We start from the raw sequence: 27758 nt of genomic DNA, 5'->3' as shown, positions 1-27758 counted from the left end.
CCTGCAGAGCGTTGAAAGAGCCTCGAATTAGACAGGAGAGGGTCTGGAAGCGTGTCCGTGAGCGAGAGGTGTGCGAGTCAGGATCGTGGCCGGGCTGTCAGTGACAGGAAGGAACACGGTCACCAGGGCTCGTCAGGTGGGAGAGTGGCAGGTCTGGACACCTGCAAGGCTCCTGTCCAGCTCCCCAGGTATAATTACCACAACTGGGAACAATGTGGCTGCCTGCAGAATGGCTCCAGCTGCCTCGCTGTGCTGAGGATCACGAGCCCTTTCCCATCCCTCGCCCCAAACCCCAAAGTCTCTTTAAACTTGTTATTCCTTTTCTTTTATTCTCTTTTTATTGGCTGGGAGAAAAAGATAGAGAACTATTTTGGGTGAGGTCTCTATGGAAACAGTGAGCTTGTGGGGTACAGTCAGTGCAAGTGTCGGTTGGGGTGGGGGTGGGGGGGACAGTAAACAGCTCTGCAGAACTGGCATAGCTCTGGGAACGCCCACACTCTCTCCCTGCATGTATACAAAGCCATTATTAATGCCTCCTGTCATTTGTCATTACTGCTCCTACCTCTGTTTTTCAGAGATATAATGTCCTTCTCTCGTTCCCCAGCCCTCCTGTACGCCACCATCTTTGGAAACGTGACCACCATCTTCCAACAGATGTACGCTAACACCAACCGCTACCACGAGATGCTGAACAACGTGAGGGACTTCCTGAAGCTGTACCAGGTGCCCAAGGGGCTGAGCGAGAGGGTCATGGACTACATCGTCTCCACCTGGTCCATGTCCAAAGGCATCGACACAGAGAAGGTGAGATCTTGTCGGGTGTTCATCCACCCAACTCAACAGTACATCAGAGGATTTGAACCTGCGACCCTCTTTATCTGCAGTGAAATGCTGTAACCATTGAGCTGCACCGTCCCTAGATACAAGAGCCCAGATCTTGGCAGGACATGAGATAGCCCACTGCAGGAACACTGATGTAACCACACCACATCCGGACAACTCAGGAGCTGTTTCCACTGTCTGGTGCTTACATTTACATTTAGTCATTCAGCAGACGCACTTATCCATAGCGACTTACAGTAAGTACAGGGACATTCCCCCCCCGAGGCAAGTAGGATGAAGTGCCTTGCCTAAGGACACAACTTCATTTGCACGGCCGGGAAACGAACCGGCAACCTTCTGATTAATAGCCCCATTCCCGTAACCGCTCAGCCATCTGACCCCTGGTGCTGCGGTGAACGGTGACATAAGAGTCGGCGTGGCCGTCTGACGCATGTCCCCTCTCCAGGTCCTGTCCATCTGTCCCAAGGACATGCGGGCCGACATTTGCGTCCATCTGAACAGGAAAGTGTTCAACGAGCACCCCGCCTTCCGTCTGGCCAGCGACGGCTGCCTGCGCTCGCTGGCCGGGGAGTTCCACACCGTCCACTGCGCCCCGGGAGACCTGATCTTCCACTCCGGCGAGAGCGTGGACACGCTGTGCTTCGTGGTGTCGGGGTCGCTGGAGGTCATCCAGGACGACGAGGTCATCGCCATCCTAGGTGGGCAGACGGGCAGAGCTGTGTGCTCTTGTGTAAGAACCACCCGGTCAGAGGCTGGGGTAGACACGCCTCTGACCTGCAGAGATGATGGGGGGGGGGGGGGGAGGGAGAGAGAGAGAGGGAGAGAGAGAGAGGGAGAGAGAGAGGGAGAGAGAGAGAGGGAGAGAGAGAGAGAGAGAGAGGGAGGGGAGAGCGGTAGAGAGAGAGAGAGAGTAGCGCCCCCAGGGGTAGATGAGGCTAGATGAGGAAGGGAATTCTGGATCTCCTCGTGTCTGGGGCTGTTTTTCAAGCCTTTTATTGCTTTTCCACTTCCCAAACTTCATCAAGAACCTGAGAGAGGCTGTTGTTAGAGCTTCATAAAAAGCATATTAGCCCCCGATGAATCGCCGCGCAAAACACGGACGACATTAATCACCGGCTCAAATGGCCGCCAACGGGAGGCGCCTATCCCCCCCACTGCAGGGGGGCCCCAGCATTCCATTCCCCTCCGTTATAAAGGGGGGGGGGGGAGTCGGGGGGCATATGGGAGCCTGGTGGGAGGCTGGATTGATGATGGTATGATGGAGAGAAGATCGACTCGGCAGGGGACCCGCTGTAGGGGGTGCTGGAAGCGTGGGGGGGGAAAGATACACATCCTTCTCCAACCATTTTCTCTTCTAAACACGGTTCACGCTGTAGGCCTAAAATCCAGTCTTGTCCAGATCTGAAGTTTGCTCTGTTTATTCTTTGGAAGTGAGGAACAGTTTGTTCACTCTTGTAACCAGCGCATGAACCACTTTAGCAAAGTAGTCTCACATCTCAAGAAGTGTGGTATCCCTGTATAAGACCACTTCCATGGCAACAAGAGCTGATGCCGGAGCTCAGGTAGAGATCCTTGACATCCAGCTCACCTACACCGGAGCGATGCAGGCATGGATCTCCCTGGGAACATGGTGGATATTTACAAACTTCGTGACTAAACTCCCTCCCTTTCGAAATCGGGGAAAGGAACAGGTCGCACCTTAGGACGATGCAGAAGCAAATAGCGTCTGTAGACTCGACATTGACGCTGAAGTCGTGACATGTCTGACTCCATGTCTGAGGTACTGTTTGATACTTACGCACGGGGGCCAGTCTCCCTCACAGATGCTGCACTGCAGAAGAAGAAACCAGGGAAGGGCAGGATCTTAGAGCTCAACTGTGTGTGTTGGGGGGGGGGCGGAGGAGTGTGTGTGTGTGTGTGTGTGTGTGTGTGTGTGTGTGTGTGTGTGTGTGTATGAGTGATTTTAGACCCCTGGCTCAGCACTGAGGTTGTTGGCTTATTAGACACAGCACTGCCACTGCAGGCAGAACTATCCTCCAGACACACACATATTACCTGATAATCCATTCAGCCAGACGCACATTCTGGAAACTTCTCATCGCTCACCACATTCTTCTGGGATTTAGTGAACAATAACTAAGCTGCCTTAGTACCTATAATTTCTACACTGTTCTGCCTCTGAAACACACCGTTTTGTGGCTTTGCTGAAGGATCTGGCTTTGCAGAATATGATCTGATTAATTTCTTAATCCATTATTCATGTTGGGTTATGAGAGGGGGATTTTAGCCTGCAATCTATTCTCACAGCAATATGTTTTGGGCCAGTGAGCAGTGTTGCGCCTGTGAGCAGGGTGATGAGACAGCAATGTCGTCACGGCGCTGCCTAATTCCAGATAGACCGCAGCCTGGCTCGCAAAGGCATCAGAAACAAAGTATTAAAGATTACAGTAGCCAGTCCCCAGTCACCAAGGCTGTGATCGTAGCCAAGTCCCATCTCACAAACACCGAACAGGGAAGTGACCCTCATCCAGTACCACGGACAGCGCTGGGCGTGACGGACGAGGGTCATGTTTTGGCACAGTGTGGAACTCCTCCCACCACCTGTCAAGGTGCTTGCTCTGGGGTGAACCCTGATGCAGTCGCAGCACAGCCACCAGCCGCATCCCTCTGACCTTCTCCACATCTAGCCAGCTAATTGGCTGCTTGCAGCGTCTCCCAGGGGCTCTTATCTAGATGGGGTCTGAGCTGCAGGGTGGTGGTGATGTTTGCTGGGTGACCAGGGGGGGTCACGACAGCAGGAGAGGAGACTCTTTTACACAAATACACACACACGCATACACACACTCTCACACACACACACACCCTCTTATTCCATTAGGTCATTCTCTCCATTCAACCTGTCAGGTTGGAGTTTGATTTCCTGTACGTGTCCATACAATGGCAAAATTGGTGCAAATTCCCTACCAGTTATGGTTTCATTAGAATGTGGAGCTCTTGATGGGCAGGCATGTGGGTTTTTGAGGAATTGAGTTTCTTCAAGACATACCCACTGCAGAAAATAGCAACCTTCCCCTCATCGTTAGTAATGAGAATATGCGGTTGCTACGCACTTACAGCCAGGTAAGCCCGTTGCTAAGGAAACCTTAGAACCTCAAGTCTCGGAACGCCGAGAGAAAATTCTAGATTTAATTGTGTACATGCAAAAAGCTTTGTTTTGTCTCCCACAGGCACAGTTAAAGGATGTGAAAATCATATTTTCGCCAATAAAATTGACTTTTATCATCTCTCCCGTAGGGAAAGGGGATGTGTTTGGGGACGTGTTCTGGAAGGAGACTAACCTGGCGCATGCCTGCGCTAACGTCCGGGCACTGACCTACTGTGACCTGCACGTCATAAAGAGAGAGGCGCTGCTCAAGGTGTTGGAGTTCTACACGGCCTTCGCCAACTCCTTCTCACGCAACCTCATCCTCACCTGCAATTTACGCAAGCGGGTAAGACAGCCGCTAATGTACTACCGTGGAAACGTGCTCCATCGCCGCCTACATGCACACGTTTATGGACTGAGGGCACTCTGGCCTGATAAGCCCTCCCTCCCTCCCTCCCTCCCTCCCTCCCTCCCTCCCTCCCTCCCTCCCTCCCTCCCTCCCTCCCTCCCTCCCTCCCTCCCTCCCTCCCTCCCTCCCTCCCTCCCTCCCTCCCTCCCTCCCTCCCTCCCTCCCTCCCTCCCTCCCTGTCCCTCCCTGTCCCTCCCTCCCTCCCTGTCCCTCCCTCCCTCCTCTCCCTCCCCCCCCCTATCCCTCCCCAGCCTCTTACTGGGCTGCTACTGTGAGTGTTCCAGTCTGTTGCATGATGCACACAGATTTGTATTCCCCCTCAAGGCTCCATTTTGCCAGCGTGTTGTCATCCTGTCTCCCATAGAAAAACTGAATAACACCATATCTCATTATTAGGAAATGGTGTTTTGTTAGCTATATTTATTTTGATCTCTGCGCCCAACAGGTCTTTGAATAATTCATGCAAAAGCAACAGCCTTATTATTTAGGACGCAGTTTCTGCTGTTCTCCGTCTTCTGTGGTAAGCTTGCTCTCTCTCAGTGATAATGAACAGAGGCACTTCTCATATTCTGGGTGGGTACCACAACTTCAACTGTGAGTGTGTTTGACAGAGGTGTGTGTGTGTGAGGTGCGGGTACAGTGTGTGTGTGTGTGTGTGTGTGTGTGTGTGTGAGGTGCGGGTACTGTGTGTGTGTGTGTGTGTGTGTGTGTGAGGTGCGGGTACTCTGTGTGTGTGTGTATGTGTGTGTGTGTGTGTGTGTGTGTGTGTGAGGTGCGGGTACAGTGTGTGTGTGTGTGTGTGTGTGTGTGTGAGGTGCGGGTACTCTGTGTGTGTGTGTGTGTGTGTGTATGTGTGTGTGTGTGTGTGAGGTGCGGGTACAGTGTGTGTGTGTGTGTGTGTGTGTGTGTGTGTGTGTGAGGTGCGGGTACAGTGTGTGTGTGTCTGAGGTGCTGGTACAGTGTGTGTGTGTGTGTGTGTGTGTGTGAGGTGCGGGTACAGTGTGTGTGTGTGTGTGTGTCTGAGGTGCTGGTACAGTGTGTGTGTGTGTGTGTGTGTGAGGTGCGGGTACAGTGTGTGTGTGTGTGTGTGTGTGTGAGGTGCGGGTACAGTGTGTGTGTGTCTGAGGTGCGGGTACAGTGTGTGTGTGTGTGTGTGTGATTCTCCATGGGCTGAGGCTCTGGCCCCGGCTCCATGACACTTTATCTGGTTAGTCACGATGTGGGATGTGGTGAGAGATGTCACACAGCGATCCAGGGCCTGGTAGTATTTGGGTCAACACAGAATGCGGACAGAGGCAGGTTTGAATGTCATTCTCATAAATGGAAACCATTCCGTTATACAGTCAGGCCCCAATTCAGTAATACTATAGATGGCTGACATACAGTGTATTGAATACTCTCTCCTTCCCTCACAGAATATACTGGAACCTACTGGTAGGTAGTGTCCCTTGGCAGCATACAATACTGTTTGCACTCATAATATTAGACACATATTTCTTCTTGTTAATACTGTAGCTTTACTACCTATGGTCCATGCTGTAGCTTGTTTTTAGAATGTTGTTCCTTTCCCTAAGTTGATGACACAGTAAAAATGTCAAACTTTTGACCAAGCTTTCAGTGGAACCATTTGTAAAGTAAATGTGTTGGATCTTAACTTTGTTGTGTCAGTCATTTCCTAATGGCTCTCTGAATTTGCAACCCAAGCTTTCCTGAGCAATGAAGAGAGGGTGTCTGCACTGCAGATAGACACAGGGACTCCTCCTGATGTGATGAAACTGCCTTGGGGCTTTTACACTGTTTTACCTAACTAAAGAGAGGGGATATATTGCTTTTCCAGAAACTTGCAAATGTGCTGTTTTTCTTTTGCTGGATGTGGATTGATGCCCGTCGTTTAATGTGCGAGGCTGCCTAACACTGCCAGCTCTCCCTTTCAATATGGAAGCATATAATTAACACTGTAGGTGAACATTTTCGTGTAAGTTCCACAGCTAAAACTAGTTTCAGGCCAACAGTCCAAGTCGGACTAGACTGTGTACAGTTAGTGAAGACAAAGAGACAGGATACCTCCAGTAAAACAAGCCAGAGGTTGTGCTGTTTGATTGTGTGTTTTTATTCCATTCTTGGTCAGGAGATTATTTCATTCATTCTTTCTCAAAATCTATTTAAAGGAGCAAACAGAACAGAGCCCAACAACGTTTTTCTGCAGATCTGTTTGAGGACGGAAGGCTTCTGGACAATGTTTTTTTGTCAGTTGGGACAGCTTGCGCGCCTGGAGGGACAATAGTTAGGGAACATACTTCAGGCTAAACCCTGCAGACGAGGAAGCTTTTACCAGCCTTCTGATGGATTATTAATGAGACTAGGAAACTAGGGATGGATGTAATAAGTGCAGAAAGTGTTTCTCTGTGTGTGTTTCTGTGTGTGTGTGCGGGGGGGGGGGGGGGGGTTAGATTGTAGGGGAGCAGTTCAGGTCAAAAGAGTTGCGAGGGTCGCAATAATTTAAGCAAGAAAAAAGTGTGCGTGCCTGCTTTAAATTTTTGTGTGTTTGTGTGCCGGTGTGTGTACAGTATGTGTGTAGGCATGCATGCAATTGTGTGTGTGTATGAAAGTGTAAGGCAGTGGGGAGTCGGAGAAAACTAAGGAGGAAAAAGGAAGAAGTCACCCATGCAATGAGTCTCATTTTCTCCATCACTGTTCTGTCTGGTAAATAATGAATTGCTCAACTAAAGAGGAAAAGTGACCCACTTTTTTCTCGACAAGAAGTCAGAGCTGCATTAGCACGGACGGAGAGGATATTCTCTGCTGTCTCTCAGCCAGAACACAGGAAACTAGACGCCCCAAATGGACATGGGGATACTGCTGTCTCCGTGCTCTCCAGTCGACATCTTGCTTTCGTAGTTCTTCTAGTCTGCTCTCTGTTGGCGTGTGTGTGTGTGCGTGTGTGTGCGTGTGTGTGTGTGTGGGCCTACAGTATGTGTGGCTCCGCCCACGTCACCCTCGCCTGTGAGCTCACACACCATGACCACTGTGGGAGGAGAAAGAGTGGCAGGTTTACCTGGGGAGCAGAGAGGTGTCGTCCTGTCACCCACCGAGATAGTCCCCAGAGGGTTAGCACTGGTGCCATCTCTGCTCCCCATCCCTGGAGCCTGCTGAAGGGAGGGGAGGGGGGAGAGGAGAGGAGAGGGGAGGCGAGGCGAGGAGTGGGGCGGGAAGAGGGGAGTGGGGGGAAGAGGGGAGGGGAGGCGAGGAGCGGAGACAGTCTTGGCAAGCAGCCCACCTCACATTCTGGGAAGCAGGCAGAATTTCTTCAGAAGACACACTTGTTTTCTCTATTCTATCATCTCACCCACTACAGGATATCTGTGTAATTTAAGCCTTTCATCAAAGTCTTGTTATAATATGATAAGAATATTTGATATGATGGTCACAGTAGGGCTACAACATGAGTCAGGGGGTGTAGTTAGAATCGTTGATGCTTCTGTGCGATTATTAGAGGGTTGTTGCTTGAGAGTATCCCTCACCAGCCTCAGGCCCCAGCAGCACCCGGCGATAAATATAACTTAGCACCAAGACATATCCAATAAGGAACTGAGGGATTCAAAGAACAGAACAGACCGCCTACACAATTCAAACCATCCAGCAATTGGGATTAGCGTCTGTGGCTAATATCTCTTCCCAGGTGTTATACAATTACCAGAGAGACCCTGTTGCGTGGGAAGCTCTCAAAAAAAGTATAGTTTACAAAGCCAACATGGGGAGAATGGAGGAGAGTTTTGCTGCAGTGAAATCACGTTTTATTACTCTGAGTGCTCTGCATAATTTATACTTGTTGTAGGCCTGTGAGTCGGCCTGGGCAAGGCCGGCAGCTGGAGACACAAGTGCCTGGACTCATTTCGGTCTGCTGTCTTGGCCCGGCTGTGCTGAACCAGCGTACGACTGTTAATTAGATTAATTTTTACCTCAGCACCTGGGAAAGAGTGTGTGTGTGTGTGGGGGGGGGGGGGGGGTTGACTTGAGCTTTTTGATTCCCATGAACGTGGTGGGCTGCAGTGTTGGCACCTGAGTTTCATTACCGTCCGTCTTAAAGGACCCGCGTTGACGCGGGGTCCATCGGAAGCTATGCTGTCAACTTTAAATCGGGGTCCCTGTGTTCTCGACAGCAGTTTACGTACACTGTGGTGGGTTGGTGGTGACCTATGACCTATCATGTGTGATGTCAGTGCTGAACTATGCAAGAAGGTCTTGGCCCAGTATTCAGTAGCATCGCAAAGGCTTCACAGAGCACACGTGATGAATGAGTCAGACACCAAACACCAGTCAGCTCACAATCACCAACAGATGAAAGGGAAGGAAGAGGAGATGCAGGGGGGGGTGGTGGGGGTCAATGATTGAGATTAAATATAGACAGACAGCAGAGTACATGAAGTGTGAAGCAATCGGAAGAGAAAGGCATGAAGTGTAAACACTGGTTTGTTGATTCTTAAAAGACATTCTGAGTGAGTGATTGTGAAAAGAAGAGAGACTGTATGAGGGAAAGACACTGAGAGAGGGAGAGTTAGAAGCAGAGGCAGAAAGGAGAGGATGACAGGAACAGGGAGAGGCCGTGAGAAGGAGAGACTGAGAGCTACTGTGGAGAGGCTATGTGTGAGAGAGAGGGAGAGAGAGAGATGGAGGAAGGAAATAATGAAGGAAGGAAGGAAGAGAGAAGAGATAGGAAGGGGAGAGATGGATAGAGACACAGAGTTGATCGTAAGCATCAGACAGAGGCTGCAGATCCCTTGTGGACCTTGTTTGATATTGAGTTTGGTAGAGAAGTCTCTCTCTCTCTCTCTCTCTCTCTCTCTACCGTGTCTCTCTCTCTCTCTCTCTCTCTACCATGTCTCTCTCCTCTCTCTCTCTCTCTCTACTGTGTCTCTCTCTCTCTCTACCATGTCTCTCTCCTCTCTCACTCTCTCTCTACCGTGTCTCTCTCCTCTCTCACTCTCTCTCATATTCTCTTTCACTCTCTTGTTCTGCGTATGTAGCTTTTCCTTCCCCCTCAGTTCCCACCTCTTACCTGAATGTCACAGACCGGGTGAAGGAAAGGTTCATTGTGACAAAACACACCAGCACTGCCTGAGGCTTGTAAGGACATAGCACCTCCCATATTCTAGGAGTGGAATTAATAGTTGAAAGACCCAAATATTCACTGAGGCAGTGTGCAAACCCAAATATTCGTTTGTCTGTATTTTTCAGGTTGCACTTTGAATGAAACCATATGTATTGACAGTGAAGTTGAGTTAATATTTTGAAAAGGCTTTGAAGTCATATCCAGATATAGACCCGATGCAATGTCGGTCGGAGTGTTTTTCTTCTGACGGTACAGCTGTCTGAAGAAAAAGTTTCGTTTTTTCCTTGTTTCTTGTCTAAACAACTGGTGATTGCAGTGATCACTGAAATAGCAGACACCCACTGATTAATATTTACGTTGAAATGAGATGTTCTTTTCGAGGCTAGATACTAGATGGCTGCTTTTAGGTTCAGATGAATAACTCACCTTCCCAGTCCTTCTTGTGAAGTCGCCTCCCTCCATCTCCCGCCTCTCCTCACCTCTGAATAATTGATGTGTCTGTTAGTGTCCTTTTCATGGCCGTCTCTGCTTGTGTTTTGAGAGTTCTATCGACATGTAATCCCTTTAGGCAACGATTTTAATTCTTTTTACTAACATTTCATGCGCCTTCCAATCTGCTGATCGAACTCCATGTAGATAATTGTACGTCCCTCGAGGAGACTGGCAAGTTTTTAAGTGTTCTATTTATGAGACGAGGATTAATAAAATAAACACCTGCCATGCGTTTCCGAGTGCGTTAACGCCACAAGTGTTTCTTCCCCTGAGTGGTTATTTGCGTGTGTCTCTCTTGCGTGACATCCTCTTCCTGTTCTTCGTGAGAGAGAGAAGGATCAGCTGAGATGATGTGAGATGATGGTGTGCTGTTCTCTGTGGAACCTCCAGTAGCTCAGAGGTATACGCTAATGAAGAGGTCTTTCTTCACTACAAACAGCCAGAGTTGTGTCACTTTCAGCTGATTGGTTTTAAACTGGATGATTTGAGGTGTTTTGTGTAAGCATTCAGCAGGCGGGCAGACGGAGTGAATAATTGGGTCATGAAATTAGGGCAAATAAAAGGATATGAGTCAGGCTGTCGTAATCTATGCATACTTCTTTAATAACTTGAGGTTTTTGTGTTAATTCAAGCCGCCACTAAGCCAACCTAGTTTCAGCCATTCCTCTCAGAGTTAGACTGCCACTCAAGGGTCAAAAATAGTCTGTTTTGTCTCAGACTTGATATCAAACCGTTTTTTATTTGCTCTGTTCAAATGGGAACAGTCTGCCTCCGAACAGCCACTGACTCGACGAGGTGATTGATAATCCCCCACCCCCTAACCCCCCCACCCCTCATCCCCTCACCCCCCACTCTCCTGCTCATCTCCTCCTCGGTTCCTTCCTTCCTCAGAGCCTCACAGAGCCAGGGGCAGCGTGAGGTGACATTTAGTGACGTGTGCCGCGGAACTCCAACAGAGGTGTGTCGGAGAGAGGGAGGAAGGGAGGGAGGGAGGGAGGGAGAGAGGGAGAGAGGGAGGGAGGGAGGGAGGGAGAGAAGGAGGGAGGGAGGGAAGGAGGGAGAGGGGGCACGTCCCAGCAGGGGGAGGAGAAGGGAGGTTAGGAGGTCCAACCACCCTCACCACCCTGACCACCCTCACCACCAGCCTGTCAGATACTCAGGAGCCGTCGTTATTTTAAGCAAGAATAACACTTATGTGTTTGGCTGGCAGGGATCCCTGCCGTTCCCTGAGGTAATTAGCGTCTGAAGAGAAAAGGCTTGTGGAGCTCAGGCAGCCTTATGAAGCCAGATAGAGTACTGCTGATGGGGGATTTAACAGAGATCCCCCAAACCCAGATGCACTTTAGAGCACCTACCTGCACTGCAGAGAGACATGGGGGCCGTGCGATAGACAGCCAGCACAGACCGCAGTTACCCACCAGTTTTGGCAAATACCAAATTCCTTTCCGTCTCGTCACGTCTGTCTCGTTTCTGTCTTGACAGGCGTCGCATCCTGATTGCTCTGTTGTGGTATTAAGAAGCGTTCCTAATGAACGCTGCTTTGTTTTCGTGTCTCCGCAGATCATTTTCCGTAAGATCAGCGACGTGAAGAAGGAGGAGGAGGAGCGCCAGCGGCAAAAGAACGAGGTGCAGCTGACCATCCCCCAGGACCACCCAGTCAGGAAGCTCTTCCAGAAGTTCAAGCAGCAGAAGGAGATGAGGACCCAGGGGGCCTCGTCCCAGCTGGACCTGGAGAAGAACCAGTTCCAAGTGGAGCACCAGCACCTGCACCCGCAGAGTCTGCAGCTGTCCCACTCCAGCCTGCAGCACTCGCTGCCCCTCAACATCCAGCGGCCGCTCCCCTCGCTGCAGAACGGAGCCCCCCTCTCCTCCGGATGCAGCAGCAGCGTGCTGACCGTGTCGCAGGTCACGCCCATGCAGAGCTCCATGACATACGCCAGCAGCGGGGAGAGCTCCAAGCAGAACAACTGTGACCTGCTGGAGCTGCAGCCCAGCCCTGCCGGAGGAGGAGGAGAGCCTCCGTCGGCCCGGCTCAAAGCCAGCAGCAGCAGCAGCAGCACCGCCGCTGCCAAGCCCGCCGCGCCCAAAGGCTGGATGAGACTCAAGAGCAACATGGCTCCCCAGCCGGCCGAGGTGAAAGCCGAGGGGCTGAACAACGTCACCAAGGCCGTGTCTGTGGAGATGCTCTCTCAGGAGGGCAAAGGTCAGGAGAGAAGCGGCGGCGGCGGCGGCGGCGGCGGGAGGGGAGACGCGGAGGAGGGCGGGGTGTCGAGCAACAACCCCCTCCGCAAGACGGACTCGTGCGACAGCGGCATCACCAAGAGCGAGCTGCGCATCGACCGGGCCGGGGAGGTGAGGACGCCGCTGGACTCCTCCCAGCACAGCCCTCTCCCAGGGGGGGGCGGGTCTCCCCGGGCCTTCTGCCCCATCCAGGAGCAGGCCCTGCAGGCCGCGCTGCAGGAGACCAGGCTGGAGCTCCGAGGGGACATCCAGAGCCTCGGGGGCCGTCTGGGCGTCCTGGAGACGCAGGTAGCAGAGATCCTCAAACTGCTCTCCAGCAAGAGGAGGTCGCCCGGGGCTTCCACCCCCAAAACCAAAACCAAACGACAGGATATCTTCACGGTGTCCAGACCGGTCTCTCCTGATTCAGATGATGGTCAGGTCTGAGGAAGACTTATTGAAACTGCTTTTTGCACATAGACTTTTGTCTCATGTTTGTGACAGAACACTACTCAATGAGACAGACCTTTTTTTGATTGTAAATACTTCTCTATGCATGTCCAGCTGGATTCTGGCCTGCCAAAGAAACTATGACTCGAACGTACTTATTGCCTGTATATTATGCAGTTGACTGCATGCAAACTAATTTAAAGAGAACCAAGATTTTATTGATCCACACTGTACGTATATATATATATATATATATGAATATTTTTAATTGTGGAAGATTTATTATATGGACATTCAGGGTTTGCCCTACTGGTAGCACTATAAACATTGACTTGCAGAAGTTGACTGAGATGTTGACTGATAGATTGAGCTTTGACAAAAACCGAGTGGAGAGGTTGAAACAGTTGTAAGTTTTGCCCGGCAAAAAGTCGTCCTTCTGTGATCTGTCCTTGTTATGACGGCACAAAAGGCCCTACTAATTAGAGCACACCTTTTAGAGCATGCGGCTCGGTTTGTTTTCTCTCAAACCTTAGTTAGTTTAAGTTGCTACTATTTATAACATTCTCCATTTTTTTAACGAACGTGGCATCCTTTGCCCCCCCTCCCCTCCCTCTAATTTTCTCTAGCAAACGATTAATTATTTTCAAATATTTTATCAGTCATTTATCCTTGTGTCTATGCATCCGTTAGGTACACTCAAGTGATAGGGTACCTGTGTCGCCATCGTGACTGTAGTGAGTTTTACCCTTCTCCTGCATGATCCAGATCTGTGATTGGCTCGGCAAATCTGAGAGTGACTAGGACAGGAAGACATTAGGAATGTTCAGAAGTTTAGTGCATTCAGTCCAGTGACGGGGCGTTCCATCACTTCACTCACAACGGGCTCACTGGCAGTGTGTCACATGGTCTGTGGCAGCTCACTGGCAGTGTGTCACATGGTCTGTGGCAGCTCACTGGCAGTGTGTCACATGGTCTGTGGCAGCTCACTGGCAGTGTGTCACATGGTCTGTGGCAGCTCACTGGCAGTGTGTCACATGGTCTGTGGCAGCTCACTGGCAGTGTGTCACATGGTCTGTGGCAGCTCACTGGCAGTGTGTCACATGGTCTGTGGCAGCTCACTGGCAGTGTGTCACATGGTCTGTGGCAGCTCACTGGCAGTGTGTCACATGCCGGGGGTTCTGTTTTTGAGAACACCTTCACTGCAAAGAGCTCATGTAATAAAGAATTTAATATCTCTATCATGCTTTTCTACATCTGCATGCCGAGGAGCAGTTTTATGCCCCAGAGAGTGTGTGCACACACGCACACACACATACCCACATTCACACACACACACGCATGCACACACATGCATGCACATACACACACGCATGCATGCACACCATACGCCCACGCCCACACACAAGAGCCTCTTGTGCCCCAGGAGTCTTCCTCAGTGGGGGTGATGAGTTGGTCTGTCAGAGCACCAAGCAGCAGAGCCTGGGAGCCCTCGTTCCTGTGCCGTCCTGTGGCTGCCTCTTCTCAGCTCAACTCGTCACCGCAGGCTCCTGGAGATCTCAGAGCGTTCCAACACGAGTCACAGCACCGTGGAGACACACGGAGATCTCCTCATGCGGATGTCTGTTCTGCCATGCTATGTTCATGGTCTTGGTATTCTGAATATCACAAAGCTATGCAACCAGTCGTTTTCTCGCCGGCGCTCCTTCGCTTATTGTCCCACATGTCAGGGGACCCTAAAGCCATTTCGATTTATCCGAAGATTTATTAGAACGCAGTCGTCACGCCCCAACTCGATGGAACATGTGTATATACTCTAGGTCATTATTTGTTTGCACTCTAGCGTGTTTTACATGCCATTGGAAAGTTCCCCTCAGTAGAACCTTCTAGATGACCTTGGAGCAGACTTGAGGTTGGCAGGGTGACACACAGCCTATGGCCGGCAGTGGGTGAGAGTGGGTTTTTTTCCCTGTTTGACAAGCGAATAAGGAAGAGCCTCCTCAAGAGTACTCTACCCTGGAAAGCCTTCATCTCGGGAAACGCTGCGCGTCTCAGCTGAATGTGTACCACACCCTCTCTCTCCCTCTCCTGACACCGGTCTGTCTCTGCTCCTGTTGAGGAGCTCCCTCCCTCTGTCTCTCTCTTTCTCCCTCTCTCTCCCTCTCTCTGTCTCTCCCTCTCTCTCTCTCTGTCTCTCTCTCTCCCTCTCTGTCTCTCTCTTTCTCCCTCTCTCTCTGTCTCTCTCTCTCTGTCTCTCTCTCCCTCTCTCTGTCTCTCCCTCTCTCTGTCTCTCTCCCTCTCTCTGTCTCTCTCTCTTTCTTCCTCTATGATTGTCTCCTGAGCATGCAAATGTATCCGCCGCTCTGTGTGACTGTGCTGGCTGTGTACACGTCCCTCTGGGGACAGGCAAACATCTGCCCAAAACCCTGGGCAGGAGTCACTACCCCCTTTTCTACTGGAATGTTCCTGTTTTATACCATTTGTTGCCATGGCAAGAAGTAGCACTGATTCCCACAATGACTCATGCATTGTTTTACAGTTTCACACTTACTGTAGTGTCAGCAAAATAAACTACTGTCTGAGAGAATTCCAGGGCTTTGTTTGTCGTCTTGACTCTAAAATGTGCTTGCTTTTACGGGAATACACATTTATTATTATTTCTGAAAAAATCCTGGAGGCGTCTTATTATATTTTTAACTTCTGGTTTATCTTAGATTGTGTGCTCCACTGTCTTCCGAACTCAGACGAAATATGTGATTTGCAGAGCTGCTAATAGCATCTGTTTGAAACCACTGCTATCTGCTGATATTCACTGCTCTGTTGTGTGACTGGAATATCCATCCGAGAATGTACCATCTTCTAATCTGTAGAGGATCAGTCTAATATAAAACTAATATAAAGTCTAATATAAATCTCTCACACACAAAGCCAGAGCTAAAATTGCCCGATTTAACAACCCATCAGTCACCTATTAACATCACCAGCCCTGGGACAATGCATCAAATACATCCATACAGGTGCTTAACTTTGCTGTACTTTGATTTGTACTTTTTCCAATATTGATGCTTGAATTGATCGAGCTCTGCCCCGCTAATTTTACTACACTCTGTTCATTAGGACTTGTTGGTTTTTCTCAACTGAATGTAATTGGCTCATTAGTAGAGCCAGATAGTTCTTGTTGAGGCAGTTGGAAGGAGCATTGAAAGGTTAGAATTTGCAGCCAATTACAGCTGAACAGGTTGACAGAAGAATTATCATGGTAGCCCTGCCTGCAGAGCTTATATTGACAGCAAGCCAAAAGAAACAGTTGAGATAAATTAAACTGTCAAGATCTAAATATTGTTCAACACCTGAAGGCAATGCTGGCCCAGACTAAAGGCTCCTGTTTGATAGTTAGCAGCATGTGTTTACATTTAGTCATTTAGCAGACGCTCTTATCCAGAGCGACTTACAGTAAGTACAGGGACATTCTCCCCGAAGCAAGTAGGGTGAAGTGCCTTTCCCAAGGACACAATGTCATTTAGCACGGCCAGGAATCGAACCAACAACCTTCTGATTAATAGCCCGACTCCCTAACCGCTCAGCCACCTGACTCCCCAAGTGTTCCTCATTAAGATAGTCCTCTTCTGTTGTCACTCATGTTTCCCAGGTTGCTTGTCCTCAGCGCTCGGTGCAAAGAATGACTTCCTGCCCCAAAGTACATCCATCTCCATGAGACACGGCAGATAATTAATGTCTATTTATAAAAGTCAATAATCAAAAGAATGTTGGGCAACACTTCCAAGTTTAAGGTTACATTAACGACCATGTAACTCCATAACAATACCATGGTAACAACTACAGTTGCATAGGAACCGCTTTTGCGATGTGGCTGCGAGGTAGATCGTGATGCCTTAATGTTAAGCGGTACCAAATGTTGCAGCCATGCTTGTTCATCGGGCAATGATAACACCACTTTCCCAGGTTCTACCGACCACCATCAGGGTTGTCGTGCAGCTTGTAAAGAGCAAGGCTGGTCACTGTACGGGTTTGACAAAAAGAAGACTTGGGAGTTCTTTGTGTGTCCTAAAAGCCCTTGGGGACACGTGTCAGACTGAGCCAGTGTGTGACAGACTGAGGGGTCGAAGTGGAAAGCCTGACATGGAAGTGCTTGGCTCTGTGTGCCTGCCCCGTTACATCACGGCCACATGAAGGATCGTGGTGGGGGGCCCTGACTGTGGGGGGCCCTGACTGTGGGGGGCCCTGACTGTGGGGGCGCCCACGCGTGCTGGGGTCTGAGGGGCCAGCCTGTACGTCCCTTGCACTGGACAGCTCAGCATCACGCCTTTCTCATCTGCCCTACTCCTCATCACTACCGACACCTTCCGCCAGATCTTGCGAGCCAGGATGTTGTGGTACAAGACCAGTCCCCCTCCCCCCTTTCTACAGCCCTGCCAAGAGCTGTTCCAGGTCTCTAGACCCCCCCTCCCCCCACCCCTTACAGCCCGTGGAGGAAGCGGTTATGTCAGAAGCGATCAGAACAACAGGAGCAGTTGCAGTGGCTCTCGTCAAGGCTGTGGAACGAGGCTCGTCTTTGGATACACAAGAGCCAGAGAGCCAGGTTCTTTCCCCGCTCCGCTTTGGCCTGTTAATGTTTTAAAAGGCTGTTTCTCTCTGACAGGGACAGCGATGTCCTGTAGCGTGTGAGGCTGTTTATCTTTGAGAGGCATGGACAGGGCCACTGCTCCCGGTCTCCTGTCTCCTGTCCTCACAGCCCTTTTTGGTGGTTTTCTCCAGCATTCAGAGTCCAAAACCACCAACTAAAGAGGAGACCTTTGCAATATTGGGGGGAGGAGACAAGATAATGTATGTATTTATGTTTCAAGTGGAGACCATTTTAGGGCGAACCCCAAAAGGGACTCGAGATGAGTCTTGACACCGCTGCCACATTAGGGAGTGTGTGGGTGTGTGTGACAGTGGGAGAGGGACTCTGGAGAGTACTTTCTGTCTCTCTCACCCCAGTCATGCAGTAAAGACGCCCAGAGCGAGAGGGAGGGAGAGAAAGAGGGAGGGAGGGAGGGAGGGAGGGAGGGAGGGAGGGAGGGAGGGAGGGAGGGAGGGAGGGAGGGAGGGAGGGAGGGAGGGAGGGAGGGAGGGAGGGAGGGAGGGAGGGAGGGAGGGAGGGAGGGAGGGAAAAAGGGAGAGGGAGAGAGCTCAAACACAACCCTGTGGCACCTTAGTGACACGTGAGTAGACAAGGATTACATAATGTTCTTTTTGTCATGGGTATTCTTAACACTCGGAAACATTGCTTCATCCATTTAACATGCACATTTGCAGGTTCACTTTAAAACCATGAACCATAATTAGCAATTGTTTCAAAAACAGTTTATTTGTGACCTAAACATCTCAGAATGACCTTAATCAAGAACATCTAGGTATTTATACAATATCCTTTACAAAGGGAGAAGTTAGCAAATAGAGAACCACACAAATTCAAATCATACCTCTAGTTTTGTACAAAAAAAATTGCCTGTCTCAGATTAAAATTCTACAATCGGTTTCAAATCCTCAGAGTGAAAATATATTCCCCTTTCCCACGGACTCTATGTGGTATACATAGTCCACACGTCCACAGCTACAGTGAGAACGTTCCGGAAGGCACCTCGGCCAATCAGACTGAGGTGATGCACTCCGTGGTGCTGGTAAGACACACACCACAGTCACACCTCAGGGCCACGGGGTAGGTGTAGGAGGGCTCCACGTTAGACGAGCAGTTTGGCAGGCGCACGGTCACCATGCGCGTCTCGTTGTAAGTGCAGACTCGCTGGTAGGACTCGATGAAGGGAGGGTCTAGGACCGGCTTCTGCAGGCACAGCCACCAGGGGGGCAATCAGTAAAAGCAAAGCTATTACATGTAACCGAAAAGAAACAAGAACAATTCGTACCACACATACACACACGTTGTGTTCTGTGCCTAGCCTTTTTCAGATCTTTAGTGCACAATTGTGCCTTCTTAAATGTTTCCTTAAAACTGATTTGTGTGCGTTTTCTGAAACATTTTGATGCCGTCTTTATCACAATGTAACTACTCTCACAATATTCGACTGTATTTGTAATCCAACTTTTATCAGAATATGAAAGAATATTGCATTCTGAGAATTTGACACGTTAAAAAGTAAACTGTTCCCGTCAACCTAGATTGCTGACGTCAGCTTCATACTTTTGGAGAATATCTAATCTCGTTACGGTGCACCACAAGTCTTATAACTTGTACGTGGTCGTGTGTCCCTCACCTCCCAGGTCTCACAGCGCCCCCAGCAGGCATCTGTGGTGATGTGCAGGCTGGCACAGCCTGGCTTTCTGGCTAGGAAGGTGAATTCTCTCACAGCACAGCCTATGAAGCGACGCAGGTTGATGGCCGAAGCCTTGCTTAGGGAATGTGGCTGAAGACCTGCCCACAGTAACGTGCAGTAGAACAGAATCACACACCACCTTTGGAAACACAACAACAGAAGGTTTCATTTTATACCACACACACGATTCACTGCTTCATTCCTGTTCTTGTGGTGCTGTCGACAGGACAGCAGGGCAGTTTCATCTGAATAGTCACGCTTAGAAAGAAAGTAGGATCTTTTTTCGTTAGCGTGTCAGAAACTCTGACCAAGGTTATCTCACTTACCATGGTGCACCTTTCCTCTGCAGGGTCATCTTGTTCAAGTCAGATCCCACCACAGCAACTCAAACTGGGGGGCAGCTATGGTGGAGTTGCGCTACAAACTGGAATCTTTGGATCAGTAGCTGAAATCCACAAGTAGCAGTTCCACTCAGAACAGAAGCACCTGATAATGGACCACAGGGTGGAACTCTGCTCTATTTATTTCAGTGTGTCCTGTCAATCAGAGAAGCTAGTCATCTTGAGTCACGAGGGCTCTGGCAGAAAGGAGACAGTTTAATCTTCCTTAGGCCCTGCTCTATCCCACGGCCCGTCAGCCCGCCAGCCACGAGCCAACCATTGCTCCATTATCCTGATTAGACAGAAAGGCTGTTCTTTTGTTCAAAGCCAGCCACATGGAATGAGGGGAAAAACACAATAATCATACCTGTATCCACACTCAGCTCAGCTAAATTAGACGACGTCTCAGGTAATTGGCTGAGTTGTTTTGAAAAGGCCTCGTCGCTGTTGTCTTTATTTTCCGCGAGGATATTTTCTTTTAGCTCTAGCTATGCCTGACAACGGATGGGCATGTTGGAGCGTATGGAGGTTAAGAGGTTGGGGTGGTCTGGTGAGTCTCATCCGTGGAGACAAGAGAGCGGAAGAGGTGTTTGGGGGTGAGCAACAATCTCTAACCGACATTTATCTTCCTCCAAACCCCTCAGGGATATGGGTGCTGAAGCAGAACCGCTCAAGTCGTTCAGGAAATGAATCTTCGCGCAATTAAAGTTTAATTAAACTAACAGGGAGATGAGTCGGGGATAGGTTTAAACGAGTTTCCAACTGCTCAACTGGACAGTTCTCAATTACCTGTGAGAGCTAAATGCTTTCACTGGAATCACATTTAACGTATTTCAACTTCAAAACGGCGTGGCCTATGTCATTGGGAGCTGTGCAACAAGGACCTCTGGTGGCTGTTTGTAGTAGACTACTGACTACATTTTCAAGCAACACAAGTGCATCCAGATGCATTATGTTAATGCCAAACACAAACAGCCAATTCAAGTGATATTTTTTACAATGTGATTGATTAAAAACGTATACTAGTTAATAGTTATCTCGGATGTGTGAGCAATCATCAATGCTGCACCTATACTGTAGGCCTATGTCATGGCTTCTTAAGATAGTGTGAACTCTGGTCTTTGTTAAAGAGGCTTGGGTGCATGACTACCACAGTAGATCCTTCACTAGATGAGATAGTTTGCTCATTCAGATATTTCCACCAGTCATTAACAGGGCTATAGCCTACACATGCGCCATTACATTCGTCACCTTACACCTCCGTGATGCATTTCAAAAAACAACACTATGGAGAAGCAGATCAGATTGTTTTCACTGAACGAAAGGCCATTCTTGTTATGCAGTATAGCGTCGAGTTTACTCTGCCAATGTTTGATAAAGCTGTAATGTCTGTCATCATCACGGAAGAGGGAACATTTTCCAGCTTACCCTTAACCTAAGTGCTAAGTGCTAAACGAAGACTATGTGCTGGCCTTACTAGCTGTTATATTTAGTACCGCCGGGCGGTATGGCATCAGCTACTCGTGTGACAGTGGGCCGATGCCCTGGGAGGTGTTGCCATCTCCAAATTTGCGCGGCGTGGGAGGGGTGTAACTGGCTTCAGTCTCAGTCCAATCCTATCAGTATTGTGCATTCTGTTTTGCTCGATTGATGTTTGTTATTGTTTCGGACGCACACCTACATTTCAAGTACAACGCATCCGCTCTATATTACTGCATTGTACGTAAGTACTGTATTACAAGTTAATTAAGTGCAGTTTGTGAAGACAACTGTAGGACAATACCCTAAACTTGGAAAAATAGTTGGAAAAAGTTGAACTAGTGATTTGCTCCAAAGATGTGAATTAACATTTAATCAAAAACGTTTTGAAAAACGTTTATTTCTAGTCCACTGTGCCTGTGGTCTTTTTCAGAAAGTTTTTGAAGAACACATAGCCTAATGAATTAGGCTATGTCTAGTCATTGTAAAGTGTCATATTGAACTATTTCGTATTTAGACTCGACGTTTTTGATGAACTCTTAACTATGGGGAATTTAACATCCATTACTAAACGTCCTTTCGTCTTCCTCAAGGACTAAATTAACAGTATATAACGGGTTGAAGCGCTGTAGCGGCAGCCGTGAACTCATTGGTGCGCTATTTCAGGCAGTGACAGGTTCACAACGTCAACGCGTCTCTCGCGCTATTGCATTCCAGGAGTCAAAGTGCATGACATTTATTCTTAACTTGACCTGTCGGTTGAATTAAGGCTTTAATAGAAAAACTGCTAACAAGTTTACTTTTGAACGTGCTGTTGTGCCTTTTCCTCTCATGATTTGCACTGTCTGTGGGTGATGTATACTGTACAAATATGGAGTGATAGTCTCCTGTCTCACAGCACACAAATCCCCACAAGATGGCTTGGTCCTGATAGGTGAAGTTAGATGAACTGACATGTAGAATAACGCTTTGTGTCTTGATAAAAAAGACGCTAGATATGAAAAATACATTGACAAGCAGGACACATAACCATGGCATGGTCTCAATAAGTTACTTTGTCCTTGACTGGAGTGACAAGTTCAACTAGCCTCCTAGGGTTCCTGGTTATTTCAAAGAAGTGGATGATATATCACACTGCTAAGAAAGTTACAGGGAACTCACCCCTGGCTAAGTAGATTTAGTGAGGGCTGCAAGTCTTCAGTTCTGGACAATGGTGCAGCATTTGCCCTCACACTGAAACCACAGACTGTATACCCTAGCTTGTGTCTGGATTCCTGGTGCTGGTTGGGTTTACGAAGACTGATTCATCAGCCTGGCCTCTTCATGTAACAAAGGCCTCTCGACTAGTCTTGGTCAGCCAGAGGGGTTTGATTAAGCAAAAGGGAAGCAATCCTTAAATTACGTGGTGATCCATATCTCACTCATCCACATGACTGAGCGAGAGATGGAGAGACACGGGATAGCAAGATGGAGAGAGAGAGGGAGTGAGAGAGGAGAGAGATGTAGAGAGAGATGGAGTGAGAGAGAGATGGAGAGAGAGAGAGGGAGAGCGATGGAGAGGGGGAGAGAGAGAGGGAAAGAGATGGAGAGAGAGGGGGAAAGAGGGAGATGGAGAGAGAGAGAGAGGGAGAGAGATGGAGAGAGAGAGAGAGGGGGAGAGAGATGGAGAGAGGGAGAGAGAGGGGAGAGAGGGGGAGAGAGGGAGAGAGGGAGAGAGAGAAACCCCACATTGTGGCTGGTCATGAATGTATAGGGGACGTGCTGTTGTGGTACAGCTCAATGTGGTCCTGTCTCCTGGCCCTCACATACAGAATAGCTTGGAAGGTGCTATCTCGCCCCCTCTGCTTTTTCCAGTGTTTTGTTATGTGTTGTATGTGCTATCCACAATTAGAGCAGCCCTGAGTGACTTTGACTTAGGGACACAGGCTCTCTCTCTCTCTCTCTCTCTCTCTCTCTCTCTCTCTCCTGCTCTTTCTCCTGCTCTCTCTCTCTGTCCTGCTTTTTCTCCTGCTCTTTCTCTCTCTCTTTCTCTCTCTCCTGCTCTCTCTCTCTCTCTCTCTCTCTGTCTCTCTCTGTCCTGCTCTCTCTCCTGCTCTTTCTCTCTCTCCTGCTCTCTCTCCTGCTCTCTCCTGCTCTTTCTTTCTCTCCTGCTCTCTCTCTCTCTCTCCTGCTCTTTCTCTCTCTCCTGCTCTCTCTCTCTCTCTCTCTCTCCTGCTCTCTCTCTCTCTCTCTCTCTGCAGCTGACATGAGGCTTTGGGATAGCACAGATGCCTCACTGTAGTGAGGATGGCAGCAACACAGCACCCCCCCGCAGGCACATATTTCTCAGAGGAGCTGTGTTACAGTCATTCAGTGGTGCTCAGTGTCTCTGTGTCCTATGGTCAGGATCTGGTGGAACGACTGGGCCTCCAACATATGATCTAATGGGCCCACACAGGTGTTTATTGCTGTGACACACTGCACAGTGTATGGTGTATGTATAGGCCAGCTCGCTGGTCTCTGTCACCTGTTCATTTTAACAGAGCTGTCTGTCATTGTCATTAAGTAACCATGGTGAATGGAGAACAGTGTTTTTTTCCTTCTTTTTGACGGAACTGTAACTGTTGAACTGCTGAAAATGCAAAGAACTTTTAAATGTCAAACTAATTATGCCTACAGCCTAAGGCTAGCTGAAACAAGACTAAACAGAACTTTGTCCGTAAAGAAGCGAATGTGTTTTAAACGACAGCAGATGAGATCCGATGATGGATTGCTCATCCCGATCTAATCCTCTTTCACATTAATTTATAAACTGAAGGACAATTACAATGTGAGCTAACATAGTGCCTGCATGCTGTTACTTGTTAACCGTAAACAAAAGCAATGACCACGCTATTGTGTATGTGTTGAGTACTATTTGTATCTTCAAGGATTGCTCCAAGTGCTTTAGTAGTATTTCTGCAGTATTTTGCTTGTGTTTGTCTCCAGAAGGGTGCCATGCTGTTTGGACTTGGATGAGCCCCTCCCACAGGAAGTATGTCATCAGACGAGTCCAGAGATGTCCCTGTGGAGAGGGGGGCTATCCCCCTGGACATAGACAACGTTCACATGCTTCTACAGGGTCAGTCTTCTCCTCCTGACTAACAGTGGACATCAGTCTATCAAGTACTCAAGTCTCTCTCTCTCTCTCTCTCTCTCTCTCTCTCTCTCTCTCTCTCTCTCTCTCTCTCTGTCTCTCTCTCTCTCTCTCTCTCTCTCTCTCTCTCTCTCTCTCTGTCTCTCTCTGTCTCTCTCTGTCTCACTCTGTTCTCTCTCTGTAATTCTCTGTCTCTGTCTCTCTCTTTGTCTCTCTATATTTGTCTCTCTCGGTCTCTCTATCTATCTCTGTGTCTCTCACTCTGCCTCTCTCAGTTCGAAAAATCGAATTCCATTTAGTCCTTCACACACTTCACATTTAGTTTGACTTATTTGATCATCTGCAGTCAAAACTTGGCTATTCCTGTTTTTACTTGTAGTTGCAGCGGGAACTGTTTTTGTTTTGTTTGTTGGAATACAGAACCTACTGAAATATGAGTCATGCACGTTCTGAAAGGTAGAGAGGTGAGAGGCTTTCAATAAAAGGTCACGCTGAAACACTCATGAAGTCTCTATGTTTCCATTGAGAAACTAAAGAAAATATCTTCTGGTGTGAGAACTATTCTTCAGCATGCTTTTATGGCACTCTGAAAGGCTTTGTTATGAGCGGGTGTGTTGGGTAGCTATCAGTTGTCATTGGTGGAGGAGGGGCCAATCGGGTTGGTCCAGCAGATCTACCAATGACCTTGGTTTGGGCACACAGACCCCCTGTCTTGTAGTTGGCACTGCAGACAGGTATGCCTCTGACAGAACAAACTGACACTGTTTGATAGTGTCTCTTTCTCTTTTCTCTCCCCCTCTTCTCTCTCCTATCTCATCTTCCTCTCTCCTCTCTGTCTATTTTTTTTTTTTCTTCTCTCTTTTCTCTCTCTTCCGCCTCATCTCTCCCCCTCTCTCTCCCTGTCTTGATTAGTTATCTCTTTCTTGCCTATCCAATCCTCCCTCATTCTCTCTTAATCTTGCTCACAAACAATCGGTTCATCGTACTTTCCCCCTTCATCTCACCTCTCTCTCTCACCCCCCCCCCCTCTCTCCTTGCTCGCTCCGTGGGCAGTATTTTGAGAGGTATCACCGAGAGGTCCTCAGCTCTACTATTTAAGGATCATTGCTGTTGTTCTCTTACCCTTATTTAGAAACAGCGTTTTCTGGATCAGTTTATTCAAGCCTTGTAATTGTGCCGCAGCTCTGCCAGCACCAGATAATCCAATGTGCCGTGGGGTGACGTGAGCACAGTGCCCCACTGACAAGTAGGCTTGTAAAATAATGCTCTGAGAGGTTGTTTTTCTCTGCATTTTTTGAGTTGTAATGATACAAGAATGTGGCTAAATTTAGTTCACATGTGAACTGGCTGATGTTCTCACCCAGTTCTCTCTCAAGTTTTGGGGGGAAACATTCTTATTTTGAGAGGCCCTTTAATAATAAAATAAATCTAAATCTGATTTTTTTGGGGACTTTCAATAAACATAAAAATAACTTTTCCTCTTAACCTGACTCTAGTCTTCCTTTAAGAGTTTGTTGATGGCGCATGGTTGTCAATAACACACATAGTTGAGACATGATTCAACAAGAAGAATTAGAGTAGGCTGACACAAATCTAAGCCGGGCAAATACACTGGAGGGGTAATATTTGAGTTTCCTCGTGGGTATTTACCCTTGTCTGAAGTTAGATTCCAGTCTTGAATCATGTTATGTTACTCATGTGGTCTGTGAACAGTAGCGGTGGTGCATGAAGGGCCTTCCTCTCTCGTTTGAATGGGAGAGTATAGTCGAACGACCAGCAGTCTCACCTCTGTTCAACTGAGTTTACTGAGGTAGCAGGCAATCGTCACAGCAACCTGTCATCTCTAGGAGTCCACTAATTGGACCTATCAGCAGAGGACATGTTGACAATGTTGATATTGCCGTTGCACCCCTGAAAAAAGGGAATCTCCCTTTTTGCGCTTTGAATATCTTCTGTGGTGCTTAATAGGTATCAGCAGCTTGGAAGTGGGCTGTGGCTGGTGTTGTCTGGACAGGCTTCTCCTCCATGTGTTCGCTTTTGGCTGGGAGGAGCTGCAGTGCAGCTCTATTCACCTGCCCCCTGAAGGGATACTGGAGGTAGGATAACTGGCAGTTGAACAGGAATCCTCACGAACGAGCGTTCTGTCTCAGTGGAAAAGCAGCTTTCCGTCGCATCTATCTGCTGGTGGACCCTTCCCCCCTTTTAACGTCCAGTGGAGCTGATCAGTTTGTGAACTTGTGAACAAACCATGCCAGCATGGCTGCAGCAAGGAAAGGTATAGATGAATCAACTCATTACGATATCCTATTCCTGTAGGTAGACGATGCAAATAGCACGTATGTTCACGTGTTGACAGGTTGAGATTGTTGGTGTGGTGGTTGTAATTTGATTGAATGGATTCTTTGTTTTGGTGGTGCGATGTGTGATGTATTTTGTGTGTTTAAGTTTCACACTTATTGCATGATGAGCTTTTTGCAGATTGTCTCGGATGACTGCTTCAGGAAAACACATGGACGCTTAATTTACCCGCTGATTCCAAAGAGAGTTTGCACTTAGAGTAGTGTCATATTATTTTCATCCAGACTATCTTGTTTGTGTGTTTAAGAGAGCCGCACTGATTTGTAGGGTTGTGTCTGCGGTGAACTCAACTCATGGTTGTTTACAAATTCTGCTTAGAAAACCTACAAGTGTCACAGCTCACTTTCTTCCTTGTTTGCTAGGCCAATTTCGAACTCTCCGAACATTGGCGCTGTCGACGTTTTAGCACTACTAATACATTATAGGAAACACCACTGAAGGTATATGTTTATGATCTTAAACGATCTTGATTTGACATCCGAGTCACACACTTGGAGCGTGGATAATCATCAACATCAGACTAGATGGCAGGCGAGGAAGGCCTGTTGTAAAACAGCCTACTGAGGAAACAACTCCTTGGTTCTGTCGGTCGATCGGTCCGTGCGTGTCCATGCTCACAGTAGCAGACCAGGGGGAACCCAGTCAGAGCTTGAGGTAGAGATGAGGGACCTCTCCTCGATGGCTGTGTTGAGCTGCCTTGAGCAGTGGACCCAGAACTAGAGAGCAAGAGACAGCAGAAGCTAAGAGTTCCAGTCCAACTATATAAAAATAAATAATTCAGGAGCCTTTTTTACTGACACAGTTGGATGATGCTGGAAGATTTAGAGGGTGTCCGTCGTACACGTGAGGGCTTTTCGAAGTGTGCTGGGAGACGATGGAGACTCCCTCCTCACAGCGGCTGAGCTGACGAACTTTGTAGAGATTTACAGCCATGAGTGGCCGCATGCTGTGCTAGCAATCTGGGCCTGTGTACTGTCCTGTGAGTGTCTAAGGAGAGTGGTTTGTGAGCGTTTAATTTCATTGTTCCCAACCGCTATCGTGTTCCAAGTTCCTGAGGCAGCTTTATTTAAGTTCCGACAAATAATCGTGTCGATGAAACACGACTTGTGAGCCGATTTGCTGCCTTTGGACATACATCTTCTGTCTGTGGCACGGTCTGGCGGTGTAAAACACAATGTCATTTCCTGTCTTCTCTCTACCCGTTCTCTCTCTCCGCAGTTGAGCAAGAGCAAATTCAGAAGCGAACCTTCACCAACTGGATCAATGCTCAGCTATCAAAGGTAAGTGTCTACATGGGACACACAGAGATTCAGTGTTGTTCTAAGCCTGCCAGGAGTAGACCACTGCTATACAGATCATGGTAGAGGTCAACTGTGCACGTGATGAGAGAAGGGGGAGGAGGAGAAAAGTGTGGAGGAGGGGGTT

The 27758-nt window shown here is 48.5% G+C and overlaps 3 protein-coding genes across 5 annotated transcripts in view; 2 read left to right on the top strand and 1 right to left on the bottom strand.

Moving 5' to 3' along the window:
- The window catches only part of kcnh5b (potassium voltage-gated channel, subfamily H (eag-related), member 5b), a 32196-nt gene extending 16943 nt beyond the window's left edge, over positions 1–15253 (top strand). For both annotated transcript variants that reach the window (XM_084680544.1, XM_084680537.1), the window contains 4 exons: positions 605–804; positions 1289–1541; positions 4138–4334; positions 11560–15253. In XM_084680544.1, the coding sequence (XP_084536670.1) occupies positions 605–804; positions 1289–1541; positions 4138–4334; positions 11560–12666 (1757 nt within the window). In that variant the 3' untranslated portion in view covers positions 12667–15253. The remainder of the gene's footprint in view (positions 1–604; positions 805–1288; positions 1542–4137; positions 4335–11559) is intronic.
- Positions 15254–18053: 2800 nt separating this feature from the next.
- Positions 18054–20842, bottom strand: gphb5 (glycoprotein hormone subunit beta 5). Of its 2 annotated transcripts, none has more exons than XM_084683319.1 (4): positions 20810–20842; positions 19328–19446; positions 18942–19140; positions 18054–18511 (listed from the first exon to the last, which is right to left on the bottom strand). In XM_084683319.1, exons 2-4 carry the CDS (start codon positions 19354–19356, stop codon positions 18320–18322), a joined length of 420 nt encoding a protein of 139 aa, XP_084539445.1. In that variant the 5' UTR covers positions 19357–19446; positions 20810–20842; the 3' UTR covers positions 18054–18319. The 2 variants fall into 2 exon arrangements, with proteins under 2 accessions (XP_084539445.1, XP_084539444.1); XM_084683318.1 differs by lacking the exon at positions 20810–20842 and adding an exon at positions 19749–20704.
- Positions 20843–21011: 169 nt separating this feature from the next.
- Positions 21012–27758, top strand: part of syne2b (spectrin repeat containing, nuclear envelope 2b) — an 85931-nt gene continuing 79184 nt past the window's right edge. The window contains exons 1-3 of the mRNA XM_084680525.1: positions 21012–21104; positions 23828–23960; positions 27552–27613. Of these exons, the coding sequence (XP_084536651.1) occupies positions 23876–23960; positions 27552–27613 (147 nt within the window). The 5' untranslated portion in view covers positions 21012–21104; positions 23828–23875. The remainder of the gene's footprint in view (positions 21105–23827; positions 23961–27551; positions 27614–27758) is intronic.

The sequence above is a fragment of the Hypomesus nipponensis genome, chromosome 3 (genome assembly GCF_054491055.1).
Source record: "Hypomesus nipponensis isolate SF chromosome 3, ASM5449105v1, whole genome shotgun sequence".
In the NCBI taxonomy this organism is placed as follows: domain Eukaryota; kingdom Metazoa; phylum Chordata; class Actinopteri; order Osmeriformes; family Osmeridae; genus Hypomesus; species Hypomesus nipponensis.
This window is presented reverse-complemented; position numbering and strand designations above follow the sequence as displayed.

Excerpts from the sequence above, each read along its gene's own strand:
- gphb5 (XM_084683319.1), bottom strand. The coding sequence starts at position 19,356 with ATGACCCTGCAGAGGAAAGGTGCACCATG. Across the intron at positions 19,141-19,327 it reads CAGAGGAAAGGTGCACCATG|GTGGTGTGTGATTCTGTTCT; the intron begins GTAAGTGAGATA and ends GTGTTTCCAAAG. Across the intron at positions 18,512-18,941 it reads GGCGCTGTGAGACCTGGGAG|AAGCCGGTCCTAGACCCTCC; the intron begins GTGAGGGACACA and ends CTGTGCCTGCAG.